This window comes from Canis lupus, chromosome 16 (genome assembly GCF_003254725.2).
Source record: "Canis lupus dingo isolate Sandy chromosome 16, ASM325472v2, whole genome shotgun sequence".
NCBI classification, from domain to species: Eukaryota; Metazoa; Chordata; class Mammalia; order Carnivora; family Canidae; genus Canis; species Canis lupus.
The window spans coordinates 12,643,691-12,669,560 of record NC_064258.1 but is presented as its reverse complement, the minus strand read 5'-3'; the positions used below and the strand labels follow the sequence as shown (position 1 = coordinate 12,669,560).

The window sequence follows — 25,870 nt, the reverse complement described above, 5'->3', positions numbered from 1 at the left end:
CTTGCCCATGGACTGTTTTTGTACAGTCTGTGAGCTAAGAATAGCTCTTACATTTTTTAAAAGTTGTAAAAATTTTAAAAAGAATATGCAGCATAGATTGATTATGCCCTCAAAGCCTAAAATATTTATTATCTGGCCTTTGAAGAAAAAATTTGTCCATTTCGATCAGAATCAGATCAAATGGTGAAGGTTGTAAATAGCCACAGAGAACCAAGTCAGCACATTCAGAGTTGAGCAGAGTTTTAAGTCACAAAAAGAATGGGTAATATATTTATATGTAAAATAGTGTTAGAAGTATGGATACCCTACTGAAATTTAGAAGTCTTTGGATAAATTAAAGAAAACAGAACTTTTAAAATCTCTTACAGTTTTTTGTTTTGGGGTTTTTTATTTCTATAAATTTATTTTTTATTGGTGTTCAATTTGCCAACATATAGAATAACACCCAGTGCTCATCCCGTCAAGTGCCCATCTCAGTGCCCGTCACCCAGTCACCCCCACCCCCCACCGACCTCCCCTTCCACCACTGTTTTGGGGCTTTTTAAAAAAAGATTTTTTATTTATTAGAGAGAGAGAGAATGAGCAGGGAGGAGGGGCAGAGGGAGAGCAAAAGAGAAGTTGACCCTGCTGATTAGGGAGCCTGACGCAGGTCTCGATCCCAGGACCCAGAGATCATGACATGAGCCAAACAAAGGCAGACACTTAACTGACTGAGCCACCCAGGTGCTGCTGTTTTTGTTTTTTAAGTAGGCTCCACACTCAACATGGAGCCCAGTGCAGGTCTTGAACTCACTTGACCCTGAGCTGAGATCAAGAGTTGGGCCATGCTTTTTTAATATTCCCCTGGTTATTCGGGGTCTTTTCTGATTCCACACAAGTCTTAAAATACTTTCTTCCAACTCTCTAAAGAAAGTCCATGGTATTTTGATAGGGATTGCATTAAACGTGTAAATTGCCCTGGGTAACATCGTCAAACCATAGCTGGGGGCCTCACAATGCCAGATTTCAGGTTGTACTACAAAGCTGTGGTCATCAAGACATTGTGGTACTGGCACAAAAACAGACACATAGATCAATGGAACAGAAGAGAGAACCCAGAAATGGACCCTCAACTTTGTGGTCAACTAATATTCGACAAAGGAGGAAAGACTATCCACTGGAAAAAAGACAGTCTTTTCAATAAATGGTGCTGGGAAAATTGGACATCCACATGCAGAAGAATGAAACTAGACCACCCTCTTGCACCATACACAAAGAGAAACTCAAAATGGATGAAAGATCTAAATGTGAAACAAGATTCCATCAAAATCCTAGAGGAGAACACAGGCAACACCCTTTTTGAACTTGGCCACAGTAACTTCTTGCAAGATACATCCTTGAAGGCAAGAGAAACAAAAGCAAAAATGAACTATTGGGACTTCATCAAGATAAGAAGCTTTTGCACAGCAAAAGAAACAGTCAACAAAACTCAAAGACAACCTACAGAATGGGAGAAGATATTTGCAAATGACCTATCAGAAAAAGGACTAGTATCCAAGATCTAGAAAGAACTTATTAAACTCAACAGCAAAGAAACAAACAATCCAATCATGAAATGGGCAAAAGACATGAACAGAAATGTCACAGAGGAAGACATAGACACAGCCAACAAGCACATGAGAAAATGCTCCGCATCACTGGCCATCAGGGAAATACAAATCAAAACCACAATGAGATACCACCTCACACCAGTGAGAATGGGGAAAATTAACAAGGCAGAAAACCATAAATGTTGGAGAGGATGTGGAGAAAGGGGAACCCTCTTGCACTGTTGGTGGGAATGTGAACTGGTGCAGCCACTCTGGAAAACTGTGTTGAGGTTCCTCAAAGACTTAAAAATAGATCTGCCCTACGACCCAGCAATTGCACTGCTGGGGATGTACCCCAAAGATACAGATGCAATGAAATGCCGGGACAGCTGCACCCCGATGTTTCTAGCAGCAATGTCCACAATAGCCACACTGTGGAAGGAGCCTTCGTGTCCATCGAAAGATGAATGGATAAAGATGTGGTTATGTATACAATGGAATATTATTACTCAGCCATTAAAACGGCAAATACCCACCATTTGCTTTAACGTGGATGGAACTGGAGGGTATTATGCTGAGTGAAATAAGTCAGTCGGAGAAGGACAAACGTTATATGGTCTCATTCATTTGGGGAATTTAAAAAATAGTGAAAGGAAATAAAGGGGAAAGGAGATAAAATGAGTGGGAAATATCAGAAAGGGAGACAGAACATGAAAGACTCCTAACTCTGGGAAACGAACTAGGGGTGGTGGAAGGGGAGGTGGGCGAGGGGGTTGGGGTGACTAGGTGACGGGCACTGAGGGGGGCATTTGATGGAATGAGCACTGGGTGTTGTTATTCTATATGTTGGCAAATTGAACACCAATAAAAAATAAATTTATTAAAACAGAAAGAGTTGGGCCGTGCAGGCACCCCTACAATCTTAATATATTAGCCTAGACATCCAGTAGGCTGAGCATGTAATAATCCATTATAGTACTTAATGCTAAATACAATAATAGCATCTGTTGGGCTCTTCAAAGAAAATGATACAATTTTAGGGTAAATTCCTCACAATTTGAGGTACCATGTATTAGAACATTTATTTCTTTCCAAAAAGCATTTATTGGTGTCACTTTCAAAGATGGAATTTTCACTTAGACCGTGAAGTTTAAATTGAAATGGCATTTCTTCCTTTCTTTTTCCCTTCATCTCCATTTTTTCAACTTTCCACAGTATGTTATTGGAGTACAGTTGATATAAAGTAAAATATTGACCTTTTCCATATGTAAACATACTTGTCTCCAACACCTAGATCAAGATATGGAATATTTTCATTACTCCAGAGAGTTTACTTGTGCCCCTTTCCAGTTAGTACCACAGCCTGCCCTAGGAGATAACTGGCCATTCTGGAATTTTAGTTAGCTTGGCTTCTTTAAAACTTTATATAATGGACTCATATATACTTTGTTGTGTTTGACTCTTTGCTCTTAACATCATAATATTTTTCAGATTTACAAAATAGTTATTTGTATCAGTTTATTCTCCCATTTTGAAGTAGTATTCCATTGTATGAACATAGCATAATTTATCTACTCTGCTGTTGATAGATATTTGAATAATTAATTTTTTTTTCCTGGGGGGTAAGAGAGGCTATTATGAATAATGCTGCTGTTAACCTTTTCTGTGCAAATCTTTTTGTAGGCATATATGCTCATTTCACTTGGGTGTGTGTCTTGGAGAGGAATTTCTGAGGTGTGTGAATTTCTGAGGTAGGGTGTGTGAATAACTTTATTAGAAACTGCTAGTTTCCAAAAGTAGTTGTCTCATTTTACACTCTAATCAAAATATGGCAGTTCTCGTTGCTTCCTACCCCCACTAACATTTGGAATTATTAAGTTTATTGATTGTGGCTATTCTGGTGACTGTGTAGTGATGTCTCTGTGTAGTTTTAGTATGCTTTTCCCTGACAACCAGTGGTTGGTGTTAGACACATCAAGTGTCTTACTGACCATTTGTATGAATTGTATTATCTTTTATTACTTGTAGGATTTCTTAATGTATTTTAGATATGAATTTTTTTGTCAGGTATGTTATATACATGTTTTCTTGCAGTATATAGCTTTTAGCTTCATTGGTGTTGTCTTTTAATGTTCAGAAGGCTTTAATCTGATGAAGTCCATTTTATAAATTTTCAGTTTTGTACTTATTTTCTTTTTTATGCTGAGAAATCTTTTCCCTTGCCTGAAGTGATGAAGATATTCTCCCAAGTATTCTTCTGAAAGCTTTATATATTTTCTCACTTATTTTTTGAATTGAATTATTTGTCCCTTTATTTTTTCAGGCATTCTTCTTGTATTTGAGATATAAGTCTTTGTCAGCAGTATATAATTTGGCACTCACATTTAACTCTGTGATTGATCTGAATTAATTATGTATGTTAGGTAGAGATTCACTTTTCTTCCAAATAGATACTCTGTCCTCACCTCTTTCTCCATTGAATTTTATTGATGTCTGTCCAAAAATTAAGTACCACAAGTGCCAGCACTGTTTTAATTACTGTAATTTTATAGTAAGCTTTGAAATTTGGTTAAGTTCTCCAGCTTGTTATTCATCATTGCTTGAGTATCCTAAGTCCTTTACATTTTTATATAAATTTTATAATCACCTTGCATATTTCAAGTTAAAAAAACCCATTTGGATTTGGATTTGAATTGCATTGAATGCATACATTAATTTGAGGGCAACGGATATTTTAAAAATACCAAGTTTTCCAATTCATAAATACTGTGTATCTCCATTTATCTCTTTAGTTTCTTTTTTTTTTTTTTTTTTTTAAGATTTTATTTATTTATTTGAGAGAGACCGTGAGAGCAGGAGCAAAAGGAAGAGGGAAAAGCAGGCTTCCTGCCAAGCAGGGAGCCCAACATGGGGCATCCCCTGACCCGGGGATGATTATCTGAGCTGAAGGCAGACACTTAACCAATCAGGCCACCCAGGCGCTCCTATCTCTTTCATTTTCTCTGAAAAATTGTGTGATTTAATGTAGATGTACTTCACATATCTTGTTAATTTATTTATAGCTATTTGATGTTTTATTTGATGCTGTTATAAATGGTATTGTGGCTTTACTTTCTGTCTCCATTGCATAATAGTAATATTTAGAAATACGGTGGGGTTTTTTTTGTATATTGTGTGCATTGATCTTGATAAATTCACTTAGTTCTAGTAGTTTTTTCCTCCTTTGGATTTTCTGTGAATGAAGTCATGTCATTTGCAATTAAGGAATGGTTTTAGTTCTTTTCCAATTTTTATGTCTTTGTTTTTCTTCGGGTACTGCACTGACTAGGATATCTAATAAAGTTGTTGAATAGGTAAGTTGAGAGCAGATTGTCTTGTCTTGTTCTTGATTTCAGGGAAAGTATTTAGTATTTTACCATTAGGTATGGTACTAGCTGTAGACTTTTTATAGATGCTCTGTATCAGATTGAGGAAGATTCCTTTTGTTTCTAATTTGCTGGGAGTTTTTATCGTAAGTAGATGTTAAATTTTGTCCAATGCTGGATATTTTGCAGTGATCATGATTCTTTTTTATTGTTAATATAGTGAATTCTGCTGATTTGTTTTTAATGTTGTTAAATCAACTTTGTATTCCTGATAGGATCACAGTCATGATATAATTTCTTTTAATATATTTGCTGTAGTTTGTTAGTTTTTAAAGTATTTTTTTGTCTTTTAGAGTTCAGTTCAGTAATTTTCTTAAAGTATTTTTGTCAGCTAACAGAGTATACTGCTTTATAAAATGCCTTGAAAAGTGTTACCTTTTCCAGTCTTCTCTGAAAGAGTTTGTCTTAAGTTCTGTTTTGTTTTGTTTTAAATATTTGGAGAATTCACCGATGAAGCCCTCTGGAAAGATTTTTAAAAATAAATGACATTGACATATAGAGGACAATCAAGAGTTTCTATTTTGGAGTTAGTTTTAAAAGCTTATGTTTTTACAGAACCTGGGAATTTCCTTTTAGTTAAATGTATTGGCATAAAATTGCTTCTAAGCTTCTCATTTGTGCTTTTTGCTATTTATGATATCTATAATAATGTGCCCTTTTTATATGACACTGTTAATTTGTGTTTGTTTTATACGTTGTCTATTTTGAATTGCTCCTTACATACAATATTGCCTGACTTAAAATTTTTACTTAACATTTTGGAATAATGTTAATAGTAATGATAGCATTCTGTATTCTTGATTTTAATGAAAATTCCTTTAATGTCTCATCATTAGGATGTATTGGGGTAGGTATCCATTATTATAAAATAATAATCTTCTCTTTCTAGCTTATTAAGAGATTTTTCTTATAAGGACAAGATAATTGGATTTTATGAAATGAATTTTTAGCATTTCTTGAGATGGACAATTTTTTCTTTGGATCTTTTGAGGTGATACATAATTTCCTATTATGATATCCTTGTGTGTCTGGGAAAACTCTACTTAGTTTAATATTGTTGATGTGGTTTTGCTAATATTATATTTAGGATTTTTGTATTTATGGGAATACATGTGAATGATCTATAGGTTTCCTAACTCAAATTTTGGTATTAAGCGTATGATCTTTTGTCTCTTCTCCCCCTCTGCCTATTTTTTCTCCCCCATCCTTCTCCACAATTGCTAAGCACCTGCTAAGCACAAAGTACTTTATACTTATCCTTATTCCTTACTATAAGCCTAATTTATTTATTAAATAGTCTTTGGGAGACAATCTTATAAATCTAATTTTGCTATTTAAGCAAATCTTTTCACCTAATTTAGTCTGAGTTGTTACTCAGAAACACTTTAGGCTAGTTCTTCTGTGGTTCTTTGGTGTGGATTGCTGTTTGGTTAATGTATTCTTTTACATGCCTATTGCTTTAACACAGGATTATCTCATTTTAAAAATTCCTGTTTTGTGCATTAAAGCTTCTAGGAGCATTGCAGATGTTACAAACAGTTTACCATCATTTGCCTATCCCTGAAAATTGGTGTAGTGGTAACTGCTGAAGTTATTGCCACTATCAAAGTTTAGACATTTTTACATGTGTGAGTATAGTAACATAGCTTACAGTTATCTAGCACATGCTGTTATACATGTATACTGTTAGTATCACCAGTTTGATTCTTACACTTTCCTCAGTTGATAATAGATACACTGTAGCTTTTACAGCCACTACAAATACTCTCTCTCTGTATCTCTCATGAATAAATGAGAAGCAAGCAGAGAGCCTGATGGGGGACTCGATCCCAGGACCCCAGGATCATGTCCTGAGCCAAAGGCAGGCACTAAACCACTGAGCCACCCAGGGATCCCCTAAATGTTTATTTTCTAAGAACTGGAAAATAGGGGGATGAAAAGAAACTACACCCTGCATACATTTGCCTATGGCACTTTGTTGAACACTATAGACCTGATCTTTACATTCAAAAGATTCCAAGTTTAATAACTTTGAAGTTATTTTTAAAAATTAATGTACTATTATAGAAGAAATGTATTATTCTATTTACAAGACTCATACACAAGATAAAGGGAGGTAGGATTAGTAGATCATAGAGAGTAAGTTTGTGGTTACACTTGAAATTTTACTGTTCATATTCCTTGTAAAGTTGACCATATAGGAACTTATCTTCTATCACTCTTCTCCTGACATGTTATTATTGTTTAATATTTTATTTTATCCTTGTTAAATCCAACAAATTATATTGTTCTTTGTAGAAGTACATAATTTAATTTCCATATATTTTTATCATCATCTTTTCTCATCATCTCTTCCTTAATCTCTGACTGTCCTTGTGAGTGAGATCCCTTCTTCCTGAAGAACATCTTTACAAGCTCCTTTAGTGGAGGTCTCTTATTGGTAAATTGTCTCTGTTTTTATTTGCTTTAATTTTTAATTTATCCTCATTCTTTTATCAATTTTTTTTGGTCTTTATCATGGAAACTTAAAAGCAGGGGGATCCCTGGGTGGTGCAGCGGTTTAGTGCCTGCCTTTGGCCCAGGGCGCGATCCTGGAGACCTGGGATCCAATTCCACATCGGGCTCCCGGTGCATGGAGCCTGCTTCTCTCTCTGCCTATGTCGCCACCTCTCTCTTTCTCTCTCTCTCAATGTGTGACTATCATAAATAAATTTTAAAAAAAAATTTAAAAAAAAGAAACTTAAAAGCATACATGAAAGTAGTCTATAATAGTGTAATGAAACCCAAATTATTTCTGTCCCACAGTTTCTGTATTTATAGACATTTTACTATTCTACTTTCCATCTCTTCCCCATTCTGTGTCTCCTTTCCTGCTGAAATATATCATGATGTCTATAAATACTTCAGTGCATCTCCTGTAGAAGAGTTTTATTTATTTTATTTTTTAAAAGATTTTATTTATTTATTTATTTATCTATCTATTTATTTATTTATTTGAGAGAGAGACAGATAATGAGAGAGAGCACAAGTGGAAAGGAGAGGGAGAAGCAGGCTCCCTGCAGATACCAGGATCATGACCTGAGCCTAGAGTAGATGCTCAACTGAGCCAACCCAGGTGCCATTAGAAGAGGTTAAAAAAAAAAAAAATACTACTAGTATGCTTAATTTGCAGTAATTCCTTAATATCACTTTATCCAATCCATGTGAAAATGTTGACTACCTCAAATGTTTTATGCTTTTACTCTCATTCTTGAGCGTTATTCTTTTCTAGGAGCACAGTTGTAGGTTGACAATAACTTTCTCTCAATATCTTGAATATATGTCTTTCTAACTTCAATTGTTGCTGTTGGGAGGTCAGCTGTAATTTTAATTATTATTCCATTGGGTGAAAGATCCTTTTTTTAAAGTCTACTTTTAAGATTGTTACTTTTAGTGTTTTGCAGTTTTGATGTCTTATAGCTAAGTTGATCCCACTTAGATATATTGTGCTCTCTGCAGGGTCTGCAGATTATTTTAACCATCGTGGGAAACGTGTAGCTATTATTTTTTTTCTTTTAAGACTGAAGAAGTTTAGTTATAAAGCAAACATCTCTAACCCAGGTCAAAAATAGAATATTTTAAGTACTCTCAGAATTACCTACCTTTTCCCCCCGACCCAAATACACCTCTTCCCAGTCATAACCCTCTCCCTTTCATTCAGAGGCACTCAGTATTCTTTTATTACTTTATGTGCATCCCTCAAGTATATGTTATTTGTTGAAATTTATATGAACACAATTATATTCTTCTTGCTTCCTTTGCTCAACATTATGTTGAATCTCACAAACAATGAAATTCTGTTAATACACTTCATGGTGTTTTACTTTTCACTGAGGCTCTATTTAGTTTTCTTCTATTTTTCTGTCTGTTTCTTAGATTGCATAATCTTTATTAATCTGTCTTGGATTTTGTCACTTCACTCTTCTGCCAATTGAAAAGCACAATTGAGCCCCTCTAATGACTTTTTCTTTTTTTAAGATTGTATTTATTCATTCATGAGACACAGAGAGAGAGGCAGAGACAAAGGCAGAGGGAGAAGCAGGTTCCCCACAGGGAGCTCCATGTGACTCAATCCTTGGACCTGGGATCTTGAAAGGCAGACACTCAACTGCTGAGCCACCCAGGCATCCCCCTCTGATGACATTTTTTATGTCAGTTATTGTACTTTCCAACTCCAGAATTTCATTGCTTATTTTTTAAATAATATCTTTTTACTGACACTCTATTTGATGTACATTGTCATCATACATTGCTTTTACTTCTTTACGGTTTTCTTTTGTTCTTTGAATATATGTAAAGGGCTCTTTGAAGTCCATCTGGTGACACACAGGCAATTTCTGTTGCCTGCTTTTTTCCTTCTACATGGATTATACTTTCCTATTTCTTTGTATGGTTTGTAATTCTTGGTTGGAAACTGGGCATCTTCATAATATTGTAGTAACACTGGATCCTGGTCTCCCCTGCCTCTCTCAGGACTTATTAGTGTTATTTGCTTTTTTTTAGTTACTGGGTAGATTATTTTAGTGAAGTCTATTTCCCTCTTGCAGTGTTAAGCATCTGGTGTTGTTCTTAGGGGGTGCAGATTTGAATATGCCCACATTCACCCCGGGATTTTTGGCAGGGCTCTTTGGCGGGCTCGGCTAGCTTCCAAGGCCACTTTCCTTGACCACACCCAGATGTTAAGCTCCCCTAATTGCCACCTGCCTGCTCCATTGTTTTCAACAATGCCTCAGGACAGAAATTGTTGCTGAGCTTGATCCAAAAAATTTGAGCTTCCTTGAAGAGGGTTAGTTCTTGAGTCAGAGCTTGAAATTTGTTCTGACCCAGGAGGACTCATCCCAGCTGTCTCATTTTCTGATTCTCTATATTCTTTCCTGCAAACTAGCTGATTTACAGGTTAGCCTGTATCTGAAATTTTTCCCCCATTTTCCCTTTACCACAATGTCCGAGGTTTTGAGATTGCCCTTAGGCTTGAACTTCACATTCTGTTGTAGACAAAATCAGCATTGGAACAACGTTGGATTGGAATAATCTCTTTGAAAGAGATTCAGAGCAATTGATTTTATTAAGGCCTGCTTCACCTTTCTGGCAAAATCTCTGGCTTTGACTCTGGAATTGGGTAGTGGAGACAATAATGTGCTTTTCTCTGTTTCATCCCCAATTTAGGAACTGAACACTTTTTGGAGGGATGTATGGTAGTCCAGGTCACCTTGTCTTGCCTTTCCTGGTGTGGGACTTCTGCTTTCCAAAGTAGCTGAGTGGAAGACAATCCTGGTCCTAGTATTTTCAACATGCAGCAGCAATACAGAACTTCTTTCCTATGAGTGGCAGTTGAGTGGAAGAGAGATGCCCTTACCTGCACTTACCTGGAATTTAGCTTTAGCAGCAGGTAGCTTTGGGCAGAATGAGAAATGCTGACATCCTCCCTTTCCTGGGAAGATTGTTCTTAGATTGGTAGCTGTAGTGAGAGAGCACTCTTGGTTCCTAATTGCATCAATCTGAAGTCATTGAGTCAATGAGGGGGAAGGAAAGAGAAAGAGTAGGTTTTGGTTCAAGTACTTCACAGTCTTGCTGTTTTTTTCTGAGTTTTAGATTTTCTTGAGAAAATGTTTCTTCATTTGCCTCATACGTTAGGATCATTTTTGCCTGTTGGGGTCCTAAAGACATAGACTAGAGTTTGAAACACAAGAAGAACTTAATAACTATTTATTGAATCATTCAATAAATGAAGATAAAAAACTGTTAGAATGGCAGAAACTTCATTGGTCAGCTCACTAACTTTTCTAATAAAGTGAGAACCTTTTTAAGTAGAAGGAATAAGGGTTATGAGGTACTGGGTAAAATTAGAATAACCAGTTAGCTTTCTTGATAAGAGAGCCTAAATGTGCTTTTACCTTATATTTTTTAAACTTCCCTCTTTAAAAGACTAGTCATTGTTAACTTCTGCCTACTATGCTATACTTTTTAAAAAAAGATTTTATTTATTTAAGAGAGAGTAAGCACAAGCAGAGGAAGAGGGAGAAGCAGACTCCCAGCTGAGCAGGGAGCCTGATTGCGGGGCTCCATCCCAGAACCCCAGGATCATGACCTGAGCCGAAGGCAGGTGCTTAACCCACTGAGCCACCCAGGCACCCTTGCCTACTATACTTCAAGTAAGGGTAGAAATTTTTATCAAAGTAATTTAAGTTAGTACTTTTTTACTTGAATCATTTTAAATGTGTATGGAAGCTTTTTTTTTTTTTCTGTAAGGAAATTTGTAGCAATTTTTTCCTTTAAATTGATATTGCACATAAATAATCATCTTCAGTTTTTTAATACATTTTAATTTTTATATCGTTAGGTTTTTAAAAATATATTTTTATGCAAAGGCTGCATTTCTTTATTCCTTTGATTTGAATGATTTGTCATCTTGGCTGTCTTTGATTTGTTCAGCTGATAAATTGATGGTAATTTTAATAACAGCTCTCCCAAAATCAATGATCATATTCCTCTAACTGCAAACAAATGAATGCAAATTAGCAAATTCCTTTTTTTTTTTAGTATTTAGTATTGCATTGTAAGAAATAGAAAAACCTGTGCCATTTCAGTGAGATGTTCAGAGAAGTCTGTTATTATGTTTAATATGTATTTGCTACATTTATAGACTTGTGAAGATTGGCAGTTTTGTTCAACGAGCCTTATAATAGATACCTACACATTTATGGATGAATAAATAGGTACTTCCCCTTCCTTTACCCCTTTCCTTCCTTCCATTTCTTGCTCTTCTTCCACTTGACAAATATTTACATGCCACCAGCTGTTCTGAAATTTTGGGATATGCTAATAAGTAAGACAGTCTCTTTCCTCCTGGGGTTACTTTCTACTGGAAAAAGATTCTGTTCATCTCCCCTTCCACTCTTATCTACCTCTTCTGCAAAAAGTATTTAGGGGACATGTTATACTATGTGAGTTGACTTGGATGCTGATTTTGATTTACATCCTCTGAAAGTAAAATAATTTACTAAATGAACACATCGGTGGAGAGGTCAGAAGCAGTCCTACATGATTGACCTTTTTTTTTTTTTTTTTTTTTTGTACATTGATATCTTAACCTTTATGAAGGAGACTTTAATTCTTAGGTAGGTATTTTTCTATAACATAAGTAAGCTTTCCTCCTGTTCCTAAAGGTAATACAGACAGTCCTGAGTTCCACAGTATATGTATATTCATGGTATATGTATACTGGTACTTTGGCCCTTAATTTAAGATGGGGAAGAAGTATTGCTGTTGATACTTAGGCAGTCAGTTTACCTTGCTTTTTTACTGAGTAAACGGTCCATAGCTAGTATTCAGTCTTTTTGCCTTTTTGTAGTTTATTATATAAGTAACATGCTTTGTGAAATAGCTACCTAATATAGAAACAGTGGACAACGTAGAGTATTTCCTACTTTTGAAGAGGGATGTCAGTCATAAAAGACATACAACAATTTATTCCTTTTTTGTTCATTATTCATTCATCAAATGAGTGAGTACTTACTGCTTACCACCATCCGTATTGTAGCTGTTTTATATACCATCATAAATATGATGTACCAGGTAATTTCTCTGTTCTCCTGAAATTTTCATTCTAGTGAGATTGGACTGGTTGTTAAATAAGAATTTTACAGTTATAAAACAGTAATTAAGTAAACTATAAATGGTGTAGTATTGTACTTATAGGTTTTTTATTTATTTATTTTATTATTTTTTTTTTTTTGTACTTATAGGTTTTTTAAAATGTTAGTTTATAGTTCTATGTATATATCCAGTATTTGGTTTTTATGGACATTTAAGATGCTGTTCTGATACTCTTCAAAGTGTGTATGTGTATTTCATATCTGTAACTTTCCATTTTGTGTTACAGTGTATTTTGGTGTACAATATATTCAGAAGTAGAATTTGCAATACAGTGGAGCTGTATCATATACACATTTGCCTTATGGCAAAATGAACTACGAGATTGGCAAAAAATTAAAGGACTAATGACTTTAAGTAAGGAACCAATACTTTAAAATTTTTCTCAAAAGGGCTGTTTATTCTATACTCCATTTAAGTGTGTGTAGTGTATATTTTATTGATTTTTTATTATAACATTAATCTAAAATTTGTCATTTTAAGTATTTTTAAGTATATACTTTAGTGGCATTAATAAGTACATTCACAGTATCACACTTACTATTTCTAAAACCTATTTTTACCATCCCAACCAGAATCTATATCCATTAAGCAGTAACTTCCTATTCTCTTCCCCCACCCCCACACCCCCCCAGTAACCTCTACTCTTCTTTCTGTGTCTGTGAACTTGCCTATTCTGATACTTCATATCAGTGGACTCATATGCTACTTGTCTTTTTGTGACTGGCTTATTTCACTTACTACAATGTCTTCAAGGTTCATCTACATTGTAGCATGTATCAGAATTTTATTCTTCTTATGGCTGAAAATACTCTCTGTGTACACTATATTTTCCATTCATCTGTTGATGGACACTTGAGTTGTGTCCATCTTTGGCTGTTGTGAATAATGCTGCTATGAACATTGCTATGCAAGTAATGTTTTAGTCTCTCCTTTACAGTTTTTTGGGTATATATCCAGAAGTGGATCATATGCTAATTCTCTGATTAATTTTTTTAGGAACCACCAAACTGTTTTCCACAGCGGCTTCAGTACTTTACATTTTACAGTATATTTTTATATATTTTTTGAATAGGGTCCTAAGCACAAAACTATGTATGCATCACTTTATGAGAGATTTTTGAGCATGGTTTTGAGTACATGATTTTTATTTGTACTTCACTACATGGGATGTGAGCTCTTTGGCATTTCAGGAGCATTATTATTTATGTCAATTTATACTGTGTTGTGGCATTAGTTGCAGTTGATAAAAAGAATAAGAACTTGGGTAATGAGGTGGAGATTTTCTGTAGTATTGACATTTTTATTTTTATTTTTTTTTTTTTTAAGATTTTATTTTTTTAATTTTTATTTATTTATAATAGTCACACAGAGAGAGAGAGAGAGAGAGGCAGAGACACAGGCAGAGAGAGAAGCAGGCTCCATGCAGCGGGAGCCTGACGTGGGATTCGATCCCGGGTCTCCAGGATCGCCGCCCTGGGCCAAAGGCAGGCGCCAAACCGCTGCGCCACCCAGGGATCCCGTATTGACATTTTTAAAAAGTTCATTTTCACTTTTGGAAATGTGCATTTCATACACACAAAGATATGTAGCTGTGACTTAAGTGATCATAATTTCTGTCTTACCATGTTGGAAAGGGTATGGGTAGTGAAGCTGGTGGTCTTAGTTTTTAATATTGTGTTTTAACACTTAGAGCCAGAGTTGGTACGTAGCTTTAGTTTCACCTTTAAAAAAGGGGGTAATGTGTTCTTACTGAGTATCATTGTGAGGATTAGATAGTATATGTGAAAGAAAAAAAATTTTTTAATTAAAAAAATAACATCTTTCTCTGTCTTATACCTTTATAAGTCTTACTGTTTTAACTGATGTTGTTTTATTTTAATATATAGATATTTATATAACTTCTATATAATTTAATATGAATATTAATATTTGTGAAATAAAATTATTCTTCCCTAAACGAAAATTTGAACTAAGGTATTTAGAGATGAGAGAGTTTATTTCAAAGCTTATTTTATTTATTTATTTAGTTATCTATTTATTTTTAGAAGGTTTTATTTATTCATGAGAGACAGAGAGTCAAAGACATAGGCAGAGGGAGAATCATGCTCCCTGTGGGAAGCCCAACATGAGACTGGATCATTGACCCCTACGTGGGTCATGCCCTGAGTAGAAAGCAGACGCTCAACTACTAAGCCACTCAAGTGTCCCTTAAAGCTTATTTTAAAACTTAGTTCAGTGGTGTTACATAAAGGAAATTTTTCTCTACTTGAATTTTCATTTAATTTTGCATGTCTTAGCATTTTTCAGATGAATAAATTGAGTCCCAGAGTGTTTGAGTGTCTTACCCAAGGTCATATAGCTATTTAGTGGAACAGATAAGGCAGAAATCAGCTTTTACCTTGTATTCCATCCAGTGTTCTAGCACATTAGACTTCCCTCTTATGTTTTACCAGTTATGTGATTACTTTGGCAACAGGTTTGCATGGCATCTCTCTCTCCGTGGTACTAAAAGTGTATAAAATACACTTGGACTTGTATTAACCATCTCAAGGGACTTCTTGATGTTTCCTTCTCTTTCCTCCCTCTACACTGGAAAATACATACCCTTGAAGACCTTTTAAAAAATTTTAGGGGTACCTGGGTAACGCTCATTCCATTCAGTTAAGCATCTGCGTTCGGCTCAGGTCATGATTTCAGGGTTCTGGGGTTGAGCCCCATATTGGGTTCCCTGCTCAACGGGGAGTCCACCTCTCCTCCCTCTCCCCCACTCCCCTTCCCCTTCCCCTGCTCATGCTCTGTCTCTCTCAAATTAATAAATAAAATCTTAAAAATTTTTTTAAAAACAGAACAATCAAAAGCAAAATTTCAATATGTCATCTTTTATTTATGGTAATTTACTAGAAAGCATTTCGATTCAGAAATCCCAGCTGTTTACTTCCTAGCATCCCATAAATTACCTTACTAAAACTCAAGCTATTGTTCCAGAAGTAATGTCATGTAATCAAAAGCACCTTTAGAGGTATAGATAGCACCCCTTGATTAGTTTCCTGTTGGTAGAAACTATGTTTGAGTCTGTGTTTTCTACAGGTATAGTTTGGGATATTCAAGTTGGAGGAGCTATTAGAAGTCAGCTCTAAACCCCATTTTATATATGAAGAAACTGATAGTAGCAAAATTGAGTCTGCAAACCAGGACTCCTCAATTGTTTATAGATACATATGCCATGTCTTTTAAAAAAATCTATTTTGGAATAGAGTTATAGGAACGTAACTTATTTTTCTTCTGATTATTAAAAGTCAAATTTAACTTAATTTTCCAAAAGGAGATGAAAATAATTCATACGGATTGGCATTTGAAATATAAAAAGAATATTTTGTAACAAATCAGATAATACAAATTTTTCTAAAATAAAATTTTGAAAATAAAATTAATTTTGGAAATCTTTCCTTCATTTTGTCTTTTTTGATAAAGCAACATTTTGATGTGTAACCCTTCATGTGCTTTATTTTCTTAAACATATATACATACAGGGTTTATATATTTATGTGGAAGTAATTATTCATGTTAGTCTCCAGCTTGAGTAATTTTTTATTTTATATATTTTAAAGATTTTATTTATTTATTTGAAAGAGACTGAATGGTGAGGAGGTGGCAGGGAGGAGCAGAGGGGGAGGGCCAAGCTGACTCTGCACTGAGCCAGGAGCCTGTGGCAGGGCTCAGCCCTACTGTCCCAAGATCATGACCTGAGCTGAAATCAAGAACCAGGTTCTTAACCTGGCAAGAACCAGTGCTTAACCCACTGAGTCACTCAGGCAGCTCTCCAGCTTGCTTTAAAAAACAAAAACAAAAACAAAAAAACCCACAACTGTGTAATAGGCATCTTTAAACTCAACACATCCAGTTTATGGCTTTCATTACTTAATGATTTTCCGACTGATGGACAGTTACTTTGCAGTGTTTTACTGTAGGAACAGTGCTGCAAAACACAGAGTAAAGTACCTGGTGCACAGGTATGAGTATTTATGTAGGGTAGCTCCAAAGGTGGTGTGAAGGAAGGCATGGTTAGCCGGACCAGTTCTGGGGCTAAGATTTCTGGGAATGAATCCAGGCTTGTACCACTTAAGAGCTGTGCAGCTTACGGCAAGGTACTTTCTGTGGTCTTCTTTCCTACAAAAAAGGACCTTAGATCAGTGATAATCTTACTTTCTGAGGAGACTAACTTCTTTGATAGGCTGATGGGGGGGGGGAATGCTATCTCACTATTTACTAATTAAAGAGGTTGATCATTTTGTCATATGTTGTAATTATTTGTAATTATTCTGTGAATTACTCATCGCTTTCTATTCTCATTATGTTGTTTGACTTCATTGCCGTTTTAAAATTGCTTTGTGACATTTGTTTATAAACTCTGGACACTGACTCTTCATTATATATAGTGAATATATCCTTCACTCTTTTGCTTGCCTTTAATTTTGTGTTTTCTTCATTACTAAGTTGATCGTATCTTTCTATGTAGACCTGTCTTTAAGGTAGGTAGACCAGAATTTTATTATTGTTTATAAACTGGTCTATCCTTACCATATTGATATGTAAATGTCACTGTTACCAAATACTAAAATCTCATAAATTCCTGGTTCTGTTTCTAGAGTATTTAGTTTCTTTAATCTTTTGTCTATTTTTGTACCCATGTCAAATTTTTAAAATTACTTTAGCTTTGTAGTTCAGTATCTGCTAGTACAAAATCCCACATTCCCCCCCTCCACCGCAGAAGTTTCAAAGCAGTTTGCCCGCATTTACTCTTTAATGTAAACTTTAGAATCAGTTTGAATATGTTAAAAAACAAACACCTCTGTTATTTTGATAGGGATTGCATTGACATATTTTGGAGGCTAAAATAGTGATTTCAGTGTAACATTTTAATTTACCATTGACTTTAGCCTAAATTGTTACATAAAGATTGTCAACTCCTCATAATCTAAAACGATAAGTTATTTAACTTTTCAAAACAGTCTGGAGTCTGGAATCTTTTTGGTTTCTTCGCCCTTCCTGTTTTTTTGTAGGGTTTTGTAGGATTACCATAGAAAAATACCTTTTTTTTTTTTTTTGCATTTATTTTTTTAAAGACTTATTTATTTATTCATGATAGACATAGAGAGAAAGAGAGAGAGAGGTTTTTTTTTTTTTTTTTGCATTTAATATGTGCTTATTTTACCAGAAGTTTCCATTGGCATAATAATACAAATTTGGTTGTAAACTATTGGGTTCTATGGCGTATTTTTTTTTTTCAGCTCTAGTCTTTTCTGTGATAAAGGTTTGATACTAACATGTTATTATAGGTGACTGAAGCCTTTGTGTTTCTTTTTAGGTTTATTTTGTAAGCACATTTATTTTCTGACACATTTTAGAATACTGTGATACTCCTTTAGTTATGTGGCAGCATTACTAGCTTTTAGGTCAGAGATAAGGCAGTTTAGAGTATATTTTAAGGCTGTATATTATTTATTCCCCCAAAATGTGCTATGATTAGATACTAGGTTAGTATTAAATGTTTTATGTAAGAAAGGAAGTTCTTTTGTATTTCTATTGAGTCTCAAAGATTAATAATGCTAGACTTTCTATTTTGACATTCATTCTGAATTCATTCGGATTCTCAGATGTTTTGAGAATCATCTGAGATGATAGCAAAATTGGTTTGATTAATATCTATACGATTTTTTTGATAATATGATTCCTGATGGTTGAAATGCCAGTAAACAGTATATTTTGTTTCTCCTCATGCAGGTCTTTGAAGTTCTACAGTTTAGTTCTCAGTGCTGAACTTCCTTCTCCCTTAAGTTATTATAAACTTTTGCTGCTGTTTAATAAAAGTGAAGATGTCTCGCAGTCCTGATGCGAAGGAAGACCCTGTGGAATGTCCTCTTTGCATGGAGCCCTTGGAGATAGATGATATCAACTTTTTTCCTTGCACCTGTGGCTATCAGATTTGCCGATTTTGTTGGCATCGAATTCGCACTGATGAAAATGGGCTTTGTCCTGCATGTAGAAAGGTAAATAACTCCAAAGTAACTTTGTGTACAGTTTTTTGTTTTGTTTTGTTTTTGTTTTTTTGCCCCTTGCAAATGAGTAAGTAGGTTAAAAAGAATCTACAAACCTCAGATGATTTTATGTTTAGCATTATACTTTTAAGGTAATAATGAAGTAGAAAAACACTATATGACCTTGGTAAAGTCATATAATCTCTCTGGTTGACCTTTAGAGAAAAAAGTAGAAAAACTTTAAAGGTAAAACAAAATAATTTTAGTAAAATATTTATCAATAAAAGTGTGCCTTTCTGGAAGGCCAGGGAAGTGTGAAGAATCTGAAAGACAGTTGGTCATTAGGGTCAATTTTGAGAAAGAAGCATGAGCTCAAACATATTCAGGTAAGGCTGCTGAGAAAGATAAGAGACGTGGTGCTTTTAATATCCTAAGGAAAATATCAGTGCGGTTGCTTGAGTGTTACATTGGAGCAGCGTATGCATCCAGCCTAGCTTTTATGCCATGTAGTGGAGATAGCTGCTCTCTCGCTGGAACACTGGTTATAAATTTGGGTCAGAGCCTTAAGGTGGATGGAGATACCCTGGAGGAACCAAGAGGTTCCTATCCTATCCTATCCTCAGAAGATGAATTATTGATACATGGTATCTACCAGTTTGTCCTTTTTGCAGTTACAAAAGAGCATCCTGCAGTAAACAAATAGCATTTATAGACTGGCTAGCAGAGTTATTACAGGTACAGATGTGCAAGAACCAAGAATTAACAGATATTTCAGGAATGCCAACGTTATAAGAAGAAGAAGCACAAAAATCATTAAATAGAAGAACCAACATAAGTAAGCAAACAAACATTTAAAAGTATCATTGGAAAAAAAATAAAAGTATCATTGGTGCTTCTCAAACAAAAGAGAATTTCCTATCTATGTAAAAGGAACATTTTTTAAAGTTCAAGAACAAATTTGTATATTGGAAAATTTTGCTGAACGTTTTTTTTTTTTTTTGCAACGTATAGTACAAAAAGATAAAAAATAGTATGAAAGAGAAGTTAAGCAGCATAAAAGATCTGCTGGTTCTTATTGGCCAAGAGAAGCTACAGAAGCAGTGAAATAGGATGAATAGAAGACGGGTGGCTCAGTGATTGAGTGTCTGCCTTCAGCTCAGGGCGTGATCCTGGGGTCCAGAGATTGAGTCCCGCATTGGGCTCCCCACAGGGACCCTGCTTCTCCCTCTGTCTGTGTCTCTGCCTCTCTGTGTCTCTTGTGAATAAATAAATAAAATCTTAAAAAAAAAAATAAAGAATGGAAGGAAGAAACAAGGAACCACTAGAAGAAAATTTCTCCTGAAAAGCAGTTGTCCTTAGAAGGGCTGTATGAGTAAAAGACAAGATGACTGAAAAAAATCAACCTCTGTTAATATAATTGTAAAATTTTAGAATTAAAGACAAAGTTCTAAATTTAAGCTTATGGGGGAAAAAATCCTTAGATGACAAAGGAACAAGAAGAAAACTGAGATTACTGTTTTTGTCTTATAACAGTAGAAAAGAGAAAATCATTGAGAGATTTGTTTTTCCAAATTTTAAGGATAAATAACTTTGAAGAATTCTCCATTTCATTTAGATGTAAAAGCATAATAGAACGTTTTCCAGACAAGGATTCATAAGGTTTAATATTCATTATACAGGGCAAGTAGAAGAGCTGGTGACCATAAGGTTTTGGACTGAGCAACTGGAAGTAAAAAGGGCCATGGACTGAGATGGAGAAGACCTCAGTAGGAATAGGTTTTTGAGAAGATTAGGAACTCAGTTTTAGTCATGTTAAGTTTGAGATTCCTATTAGAAATCTAAATGGAGAAATTAATTAGACAGGAGAATGTTCCAATTTGGTTCTGGTATGGAAATATAATTTTTTTTAAAGATTTTATTTATTTATTCATGAGAGACACAGAGAGAGGCAGAGACACAGACAGAGAGAGAAGCAGGCTTCATGCAGGAAGCCTGATGTGGAACTCGACCCCAGGATCATGCCCTGAGCCAAAGGCAGATGCTCATCCTCTGAGCCACCCAGGTGTCCCTGGAAATATAAATTTGATAGTTAGCATATAGTATGTTACTTATAAAGTAATACTGAATGAGGTCATGAGAGAGGGTCAGTAGAAAAGATGAGAGATTGGCTAAGGAGGAGCATCAGAGTTCTCCAACATTTATAGAAAGAAAAAATCCACATTGAAGAATTACAAGGCAACCTCCTTTAGGGTTTCCAAGTTAAAATCTTTAGCTGAGGTGGTTATTGTTAAGTCAGACCAGGAGGAATTTTTTTGGTTTCTTGCTGACTTAATTTAACTAGAACTGCTAGAATTTCTGCTTGGTCTCTGACTACTAGACCTACTGGCTGGAGGGGGTCATAGACGGCAGACATTGAGGCCATACAGAGTTTTGGCTTAGCCTCCCCACAGAGTGTGCTGAGCGCACTGAGCATGTGTAGTTACGAAACTGCCTATCCCAGTCAGGGACCAGCAAGTCTTTACGCCTCAGTGGTTTTATTAACACAGAGGGAAACTACAAGTGTTGCCCGATGCCTGGAAGAAGACTGTGAAGCTGCCATTTACACATAGCCCTACCCTGCTGGGAGATGGCCTGCAGAGGCCACTCTGTGAAATGGCAAATCAAGATGACTTAAGTCAACTTGGAAATGCAGGTGGGGTGTTGGTTGAAGCAAGCTCTGGTTTGAGCTCATAAATGAAACCTGCTTGTTTACTTAAAGGGGCCTCTTTGCTTTAATAGTTTTGAGAAGCAGAGAGGTGGGCAGGTTTTAAAAACCAAGACAGTTTAATGTTTCTGTTTGGTCCTAGTTGCTGAGCCTAAATGGATAGAAGGACCCTCAGTGTTTCCCTAAACAGAGGCACAGGCTGTCTAGCCATCCCTTAGACTGTGTTTATATGTTCTTTCAGTGCAGCATTTCTGAGAGAACTACCTGGTGGAAACAGTAGATGTGGGAACACAGGTGGTGTACTGAGGTAGCATCATACAGCTTTGACTCGCATGGAAACTGGACTGGCCAAAGAGTTGAAAACTTTGACAAAATTACATTATTTTCATCTCTGAAATAATGGGGGATATCACATCCATGAAACAAGAACAGGATAGTCTAAAAAAGTTCAAAGAAGGATAAATATGTTCTGATAATTATAATAGCAGAAATAACAAAGAAACAGTTTGGAGATGAATTTGAGAAAATTTCTTTAAAAGTAGTGCAAAAAGACAAAGGAAGTAGAATATTTAAGAGATAATTTTATTTGAAGATCAATCCAGGAGGTCAAGCACTAAATAAGTTAGTATTTTAGAAATAGACCACAGTAACATAGAAAGAAAGTTATTTTCAGAAATATTATTGAAGAATACTCCCAAGACCAAAGGATATATTTCTAGATTAAAAAGGCCTCTTCAAGTGCCAGGCACAAATTCTTCATTTTTAAGTAACAGAAAACTGAAAACAAAAGAAGTTCTACAAGCTTTCAAAGGGGGAAAAAAGTAGACCCTACATAAAGATCAGGCATCAGAATCATTTCAAAAGCAAGACTCGAAGGTAGAAGATACTTCTGATGGAAATTTATTTTTGTTCTGGAACTGCATATCTGCCTGTGAATTAAGTGTGAAGGTACATGAAAAACATTTTCAGACCTGAAAGGAAAGAGCTCAAAAAAATTTTTTTTTTACCTTCCATGCATTCTCTCTCAGGAATCTATCACAGAGTATTTATTCCCCAGCAACATGAAGGAATGAAGAAAAGAGAATGCATGGAATAAAGGAAAGAGGTGATCAAACATAGGAGCAGTGCAGTGGGATTCCTGAGATGATGGGAAAGAGGACAACCAATACAAAGTCTGGCAGATCAGAAAGTTGCAAGGGAGGAGTTTCTACAAAACTATACAATTGAGAGAATACTTGGTGTTTTAAAAGAGGCTTGTGTCTGAAGCTCTTTCAACATTTGGAGATTATGGTTGAATTAGTAATAAGCATATAAAGATCTAATCAGACAACTCTAGGGGAAGCGAAGAGCTGTACAGGATAAGAAAAATAACCCTGTTATGCTGCAGTGGCTTGGATATGTTGAAGGGCTTGAGATTTTTTTTTTTCCCCCACACACATATATTTTTACTACAGAATCATTTGTAGAAAAGACTATCTGTTAACTATTGAATGGTTTTGAACTCTTTCTTAAAAATCAGTTGCTCATAAATGTGTAAGTTTATTTCTAGAATCCATCCACATCCATCTGCAGAGAATTGTTTCTAATGCCAATACCATTCTGTCTTAATTGCTCTAAGTCTTCAAACCTGGTATAATCTTTCAAATTTGTTATTCTTTATAGAATTTATTTTGGGCATCTGATACCTTAGCATTTCCACATAAGCTTTTTAATTAGTTTGTAATTTTGTGCAAAAAAGCCTAGGAGGCTGTTGATTGCACTTGAATAAACAGGTCAATTTGAGGAAAAGTGACATCTTGAAAATGTTGACTCATCTAGTTCCTAAATAAAATATATTTTTCCAGTTTTGTAGGTTTTACAAATTTATAAAAACTTGTTCTGTAGTTTTCAGCATATGGAGTAGTATAGCATGTTTTCTTGCATTTTTCTGTAACATGTTTTCAGAGCTTTGGCATGTGATATTTTTAAAATTCCATTTTCCAGTTCATATGTAGAATAATTGATTTTGTTAAATAGATTCCTTAGGCTTTTCTACGTAGATGATCATGTCTTCTGTAAATGAAGACAATTTTGCTTCTTCTTTTTCAGCCATTTTAAATTATTTCTCTTGGCTTACTGCACGGGATAAGCCCTCCAGTAGAACATTGGAATAAAGTGCAAAGAACAGATATTTTTGTTCTCAGTTTTATTTTATTTTATTTTTTATTTTTATTTTTTTTTAGAGATTTTATTTATTTATTCATGAGAGACACAGAGAGAGAGAGAGGCAGAGACACACAGGCAGAGGGAGAAGCAGGCTCCATGCAGGGAGCCCCCCTTGGGACTCGATCCCGGGTCTCCAGGATCGCACCCTGGGCTGCAGGCGGCGCTAACCGCTGCGCTACTGGAGCTGCCCTTGTTCTGAGTTTTAGTGGGAAGGCATTGAGTATTTCACAATTAATGTATTACTGACTATGAGTTTTTTGTAGATGGTTTTTTTATCAGGTTGAGGACGTTTTCCTTTCTTACTGAGAGGTTTTATCATGAGTGGGTGTTATAATTTCTTTTGAAATGACCGTGTGTTTTCTTTTTCATTCTGTTGAAATGGTGATTTAAATTGTTTAATTTTTGAATCAACCTTCCTTTCCAAGGATAAACCTCATTTGATCATGATATATTACACTTTTTATTTTCAATTTGCTAATGTTTTCAGAAAGATTTTTATGTCTGTGTCATGAGAGGTATTTATCTCTGGCTTTATTTATATTGTTTTTAGATTTGGTATCAAAGTAATACTGGTTTCGTAAAATGGGTTAGGAAATGTTTCCTTGTCCTCTATATTCTGAAAAAGTTTACATATGATTGGTATTACTTCTTTTTGAGTTCCTCCTCAAATTCATTATTTACCTGGACTCTATCAGAGTGTCTTTATTGGAGAGCTGTCTAGGGGAACTTGGTATCAAGGATTCCTCTATGTAAATTTCTGGAATTCTTTTGACTAGTTCCCTCTTTTTGTTATTTTGCCCAATAAATTTTATTTGCCTCAGCCTCTTCAGGTTTTGATCACTGTCCCCTCTGCTCAATATGATTGTTAGACCCTGCCAGGGTCCAGTTAGGGCCTGGAGAATAGAAAACTGGGACAGACACTCATGGTTTTCACCTGTCTCATTTCTTTTCTCTCAGCAGTCACAGATTTGCTGTTCATTACTTATTGTGTGATGTCTGAAAACAGTTGTTTCATATATCTTGTCTCGTTTTCTAGTTGTTTATGCTGGTAGGCCTGGTTTGTTACTCTTTCTGTCATGGCTGAAGGTAGAAATGTATAAATAACCTTTGAACTTTATAATAATGTAATTGTGAATGTTGATCTAACCAAAATTAGGGTGGAAGATTAGAAAGTAGACTTGCAACGTATGGTTAGTCTGCTTGAAAGAAAACTAAATTGTCAATTTGCATAATGTGATAATATGTAGAACTGAAAAATGGAGAAGTAGCCATACAAGCATCATATTTAATGATTTGTCAGTAAATGACAAAATAATCATCTAAATGAGTCTAACAGGATTATTCTAGAGAGAGGCAGCTGGTTCAGGGAAAGAAGAAAATGAAAGATTATTCTTTTCCCCAATAAACCCTGTAGAACTGTTTGACTAGGAACATATACAGAAAATTATCAGAGAAGCTAGGGAAATCATAAAAGAGAAGATATAGTAGTACTGGTATTAGTTATAATCAAATTCAAGATCAAACACACTTAAAAAGGAAAAGAGGAATTTTTTAAATTATTAAATGTCCATAAGGTCATCGAATTTTATTTACTTAACAGTAGAGCTTTGAGGTAGAATGAGCTGATATAAAAATACCATAAGAAATTATATATCCACATCTATAATGGAGAGACTTTTCACTTTTATATTTTAGAATTTGATACATGAAATAGACCAATAAAAAAAAGGAAATGGAAAATTTGAATAACACAGCAAGCGTATGTGTTTGTACATGAACACAATTTTGTGTAAATTAATAAAAACTTTTATTTTTTAACTTTATTTATTTATAAGTAAGTAATCTCTATACCCAATGTGGAGCTCAAACTTATGACCCCAAGATCAAGAGTCATGTGTTTTTCCAACTGAGGGAGCCAGGCAGCTCAGATTAGTACAAAACTTTAGAATACAAGTGTAGTGAGCACAAAAATGGACTGTTAGGGTACAGTGGAAATATTAACCAGTTCCAAAAAGAACTCAGTTATGTTCTTTTTATTTATCTGCTTAGGGTTTATAGAGCTTTTAAAATCTGTGTGTTGGTGAGTTTCATTAGTTCTGGGGCGGGGAATCAGCTATCATCTATTCAAATATTGTCTTTATTCTCTTTGCTCTCCTTTTGGGACTCTGTTACATATTTTTCAGATTTGTTTTCACTGCTTTTCATGTCTCCTAATCTCTTTTGTGTTTTTTTTTCCCT

At 35.1% G+C, this 25,870-nt stretch overlaps 1 protein-coding gene across 7 annotated transcripts in view; it reads left to right on the top strand.

Moving 5' to 3' along the window:
- Positions 1–25,870, top strand: part of CNOT4 (CCR4-NOT transcription complex subunit 4) — a 137,136-nt gene that overhangs the window by 40,868 nt on the left and 70,398 nt on the right. For 6 of the 7 annotated variants that reach the window (XM_025464136.3, XM_025464134.3, XM_025464135.3 and 3 more), the window contains exon 2: positions 18,470–18,735. In XM_025464136.3, the coding sequence (XP_025319921.1) occupies positions 18,562–18,735 (174 nt within the window). In that variant the 5' untranslated portion in view covers positions 18,470–18,561. Of the gene's footprint in view, positions 1–12,914; positions 13,043–18,469; positions 18,736–25,870 lie in introns of all 7 variants that reach the window. The other variant, XM_025464133.3, reaches the window with a different exon arrangement.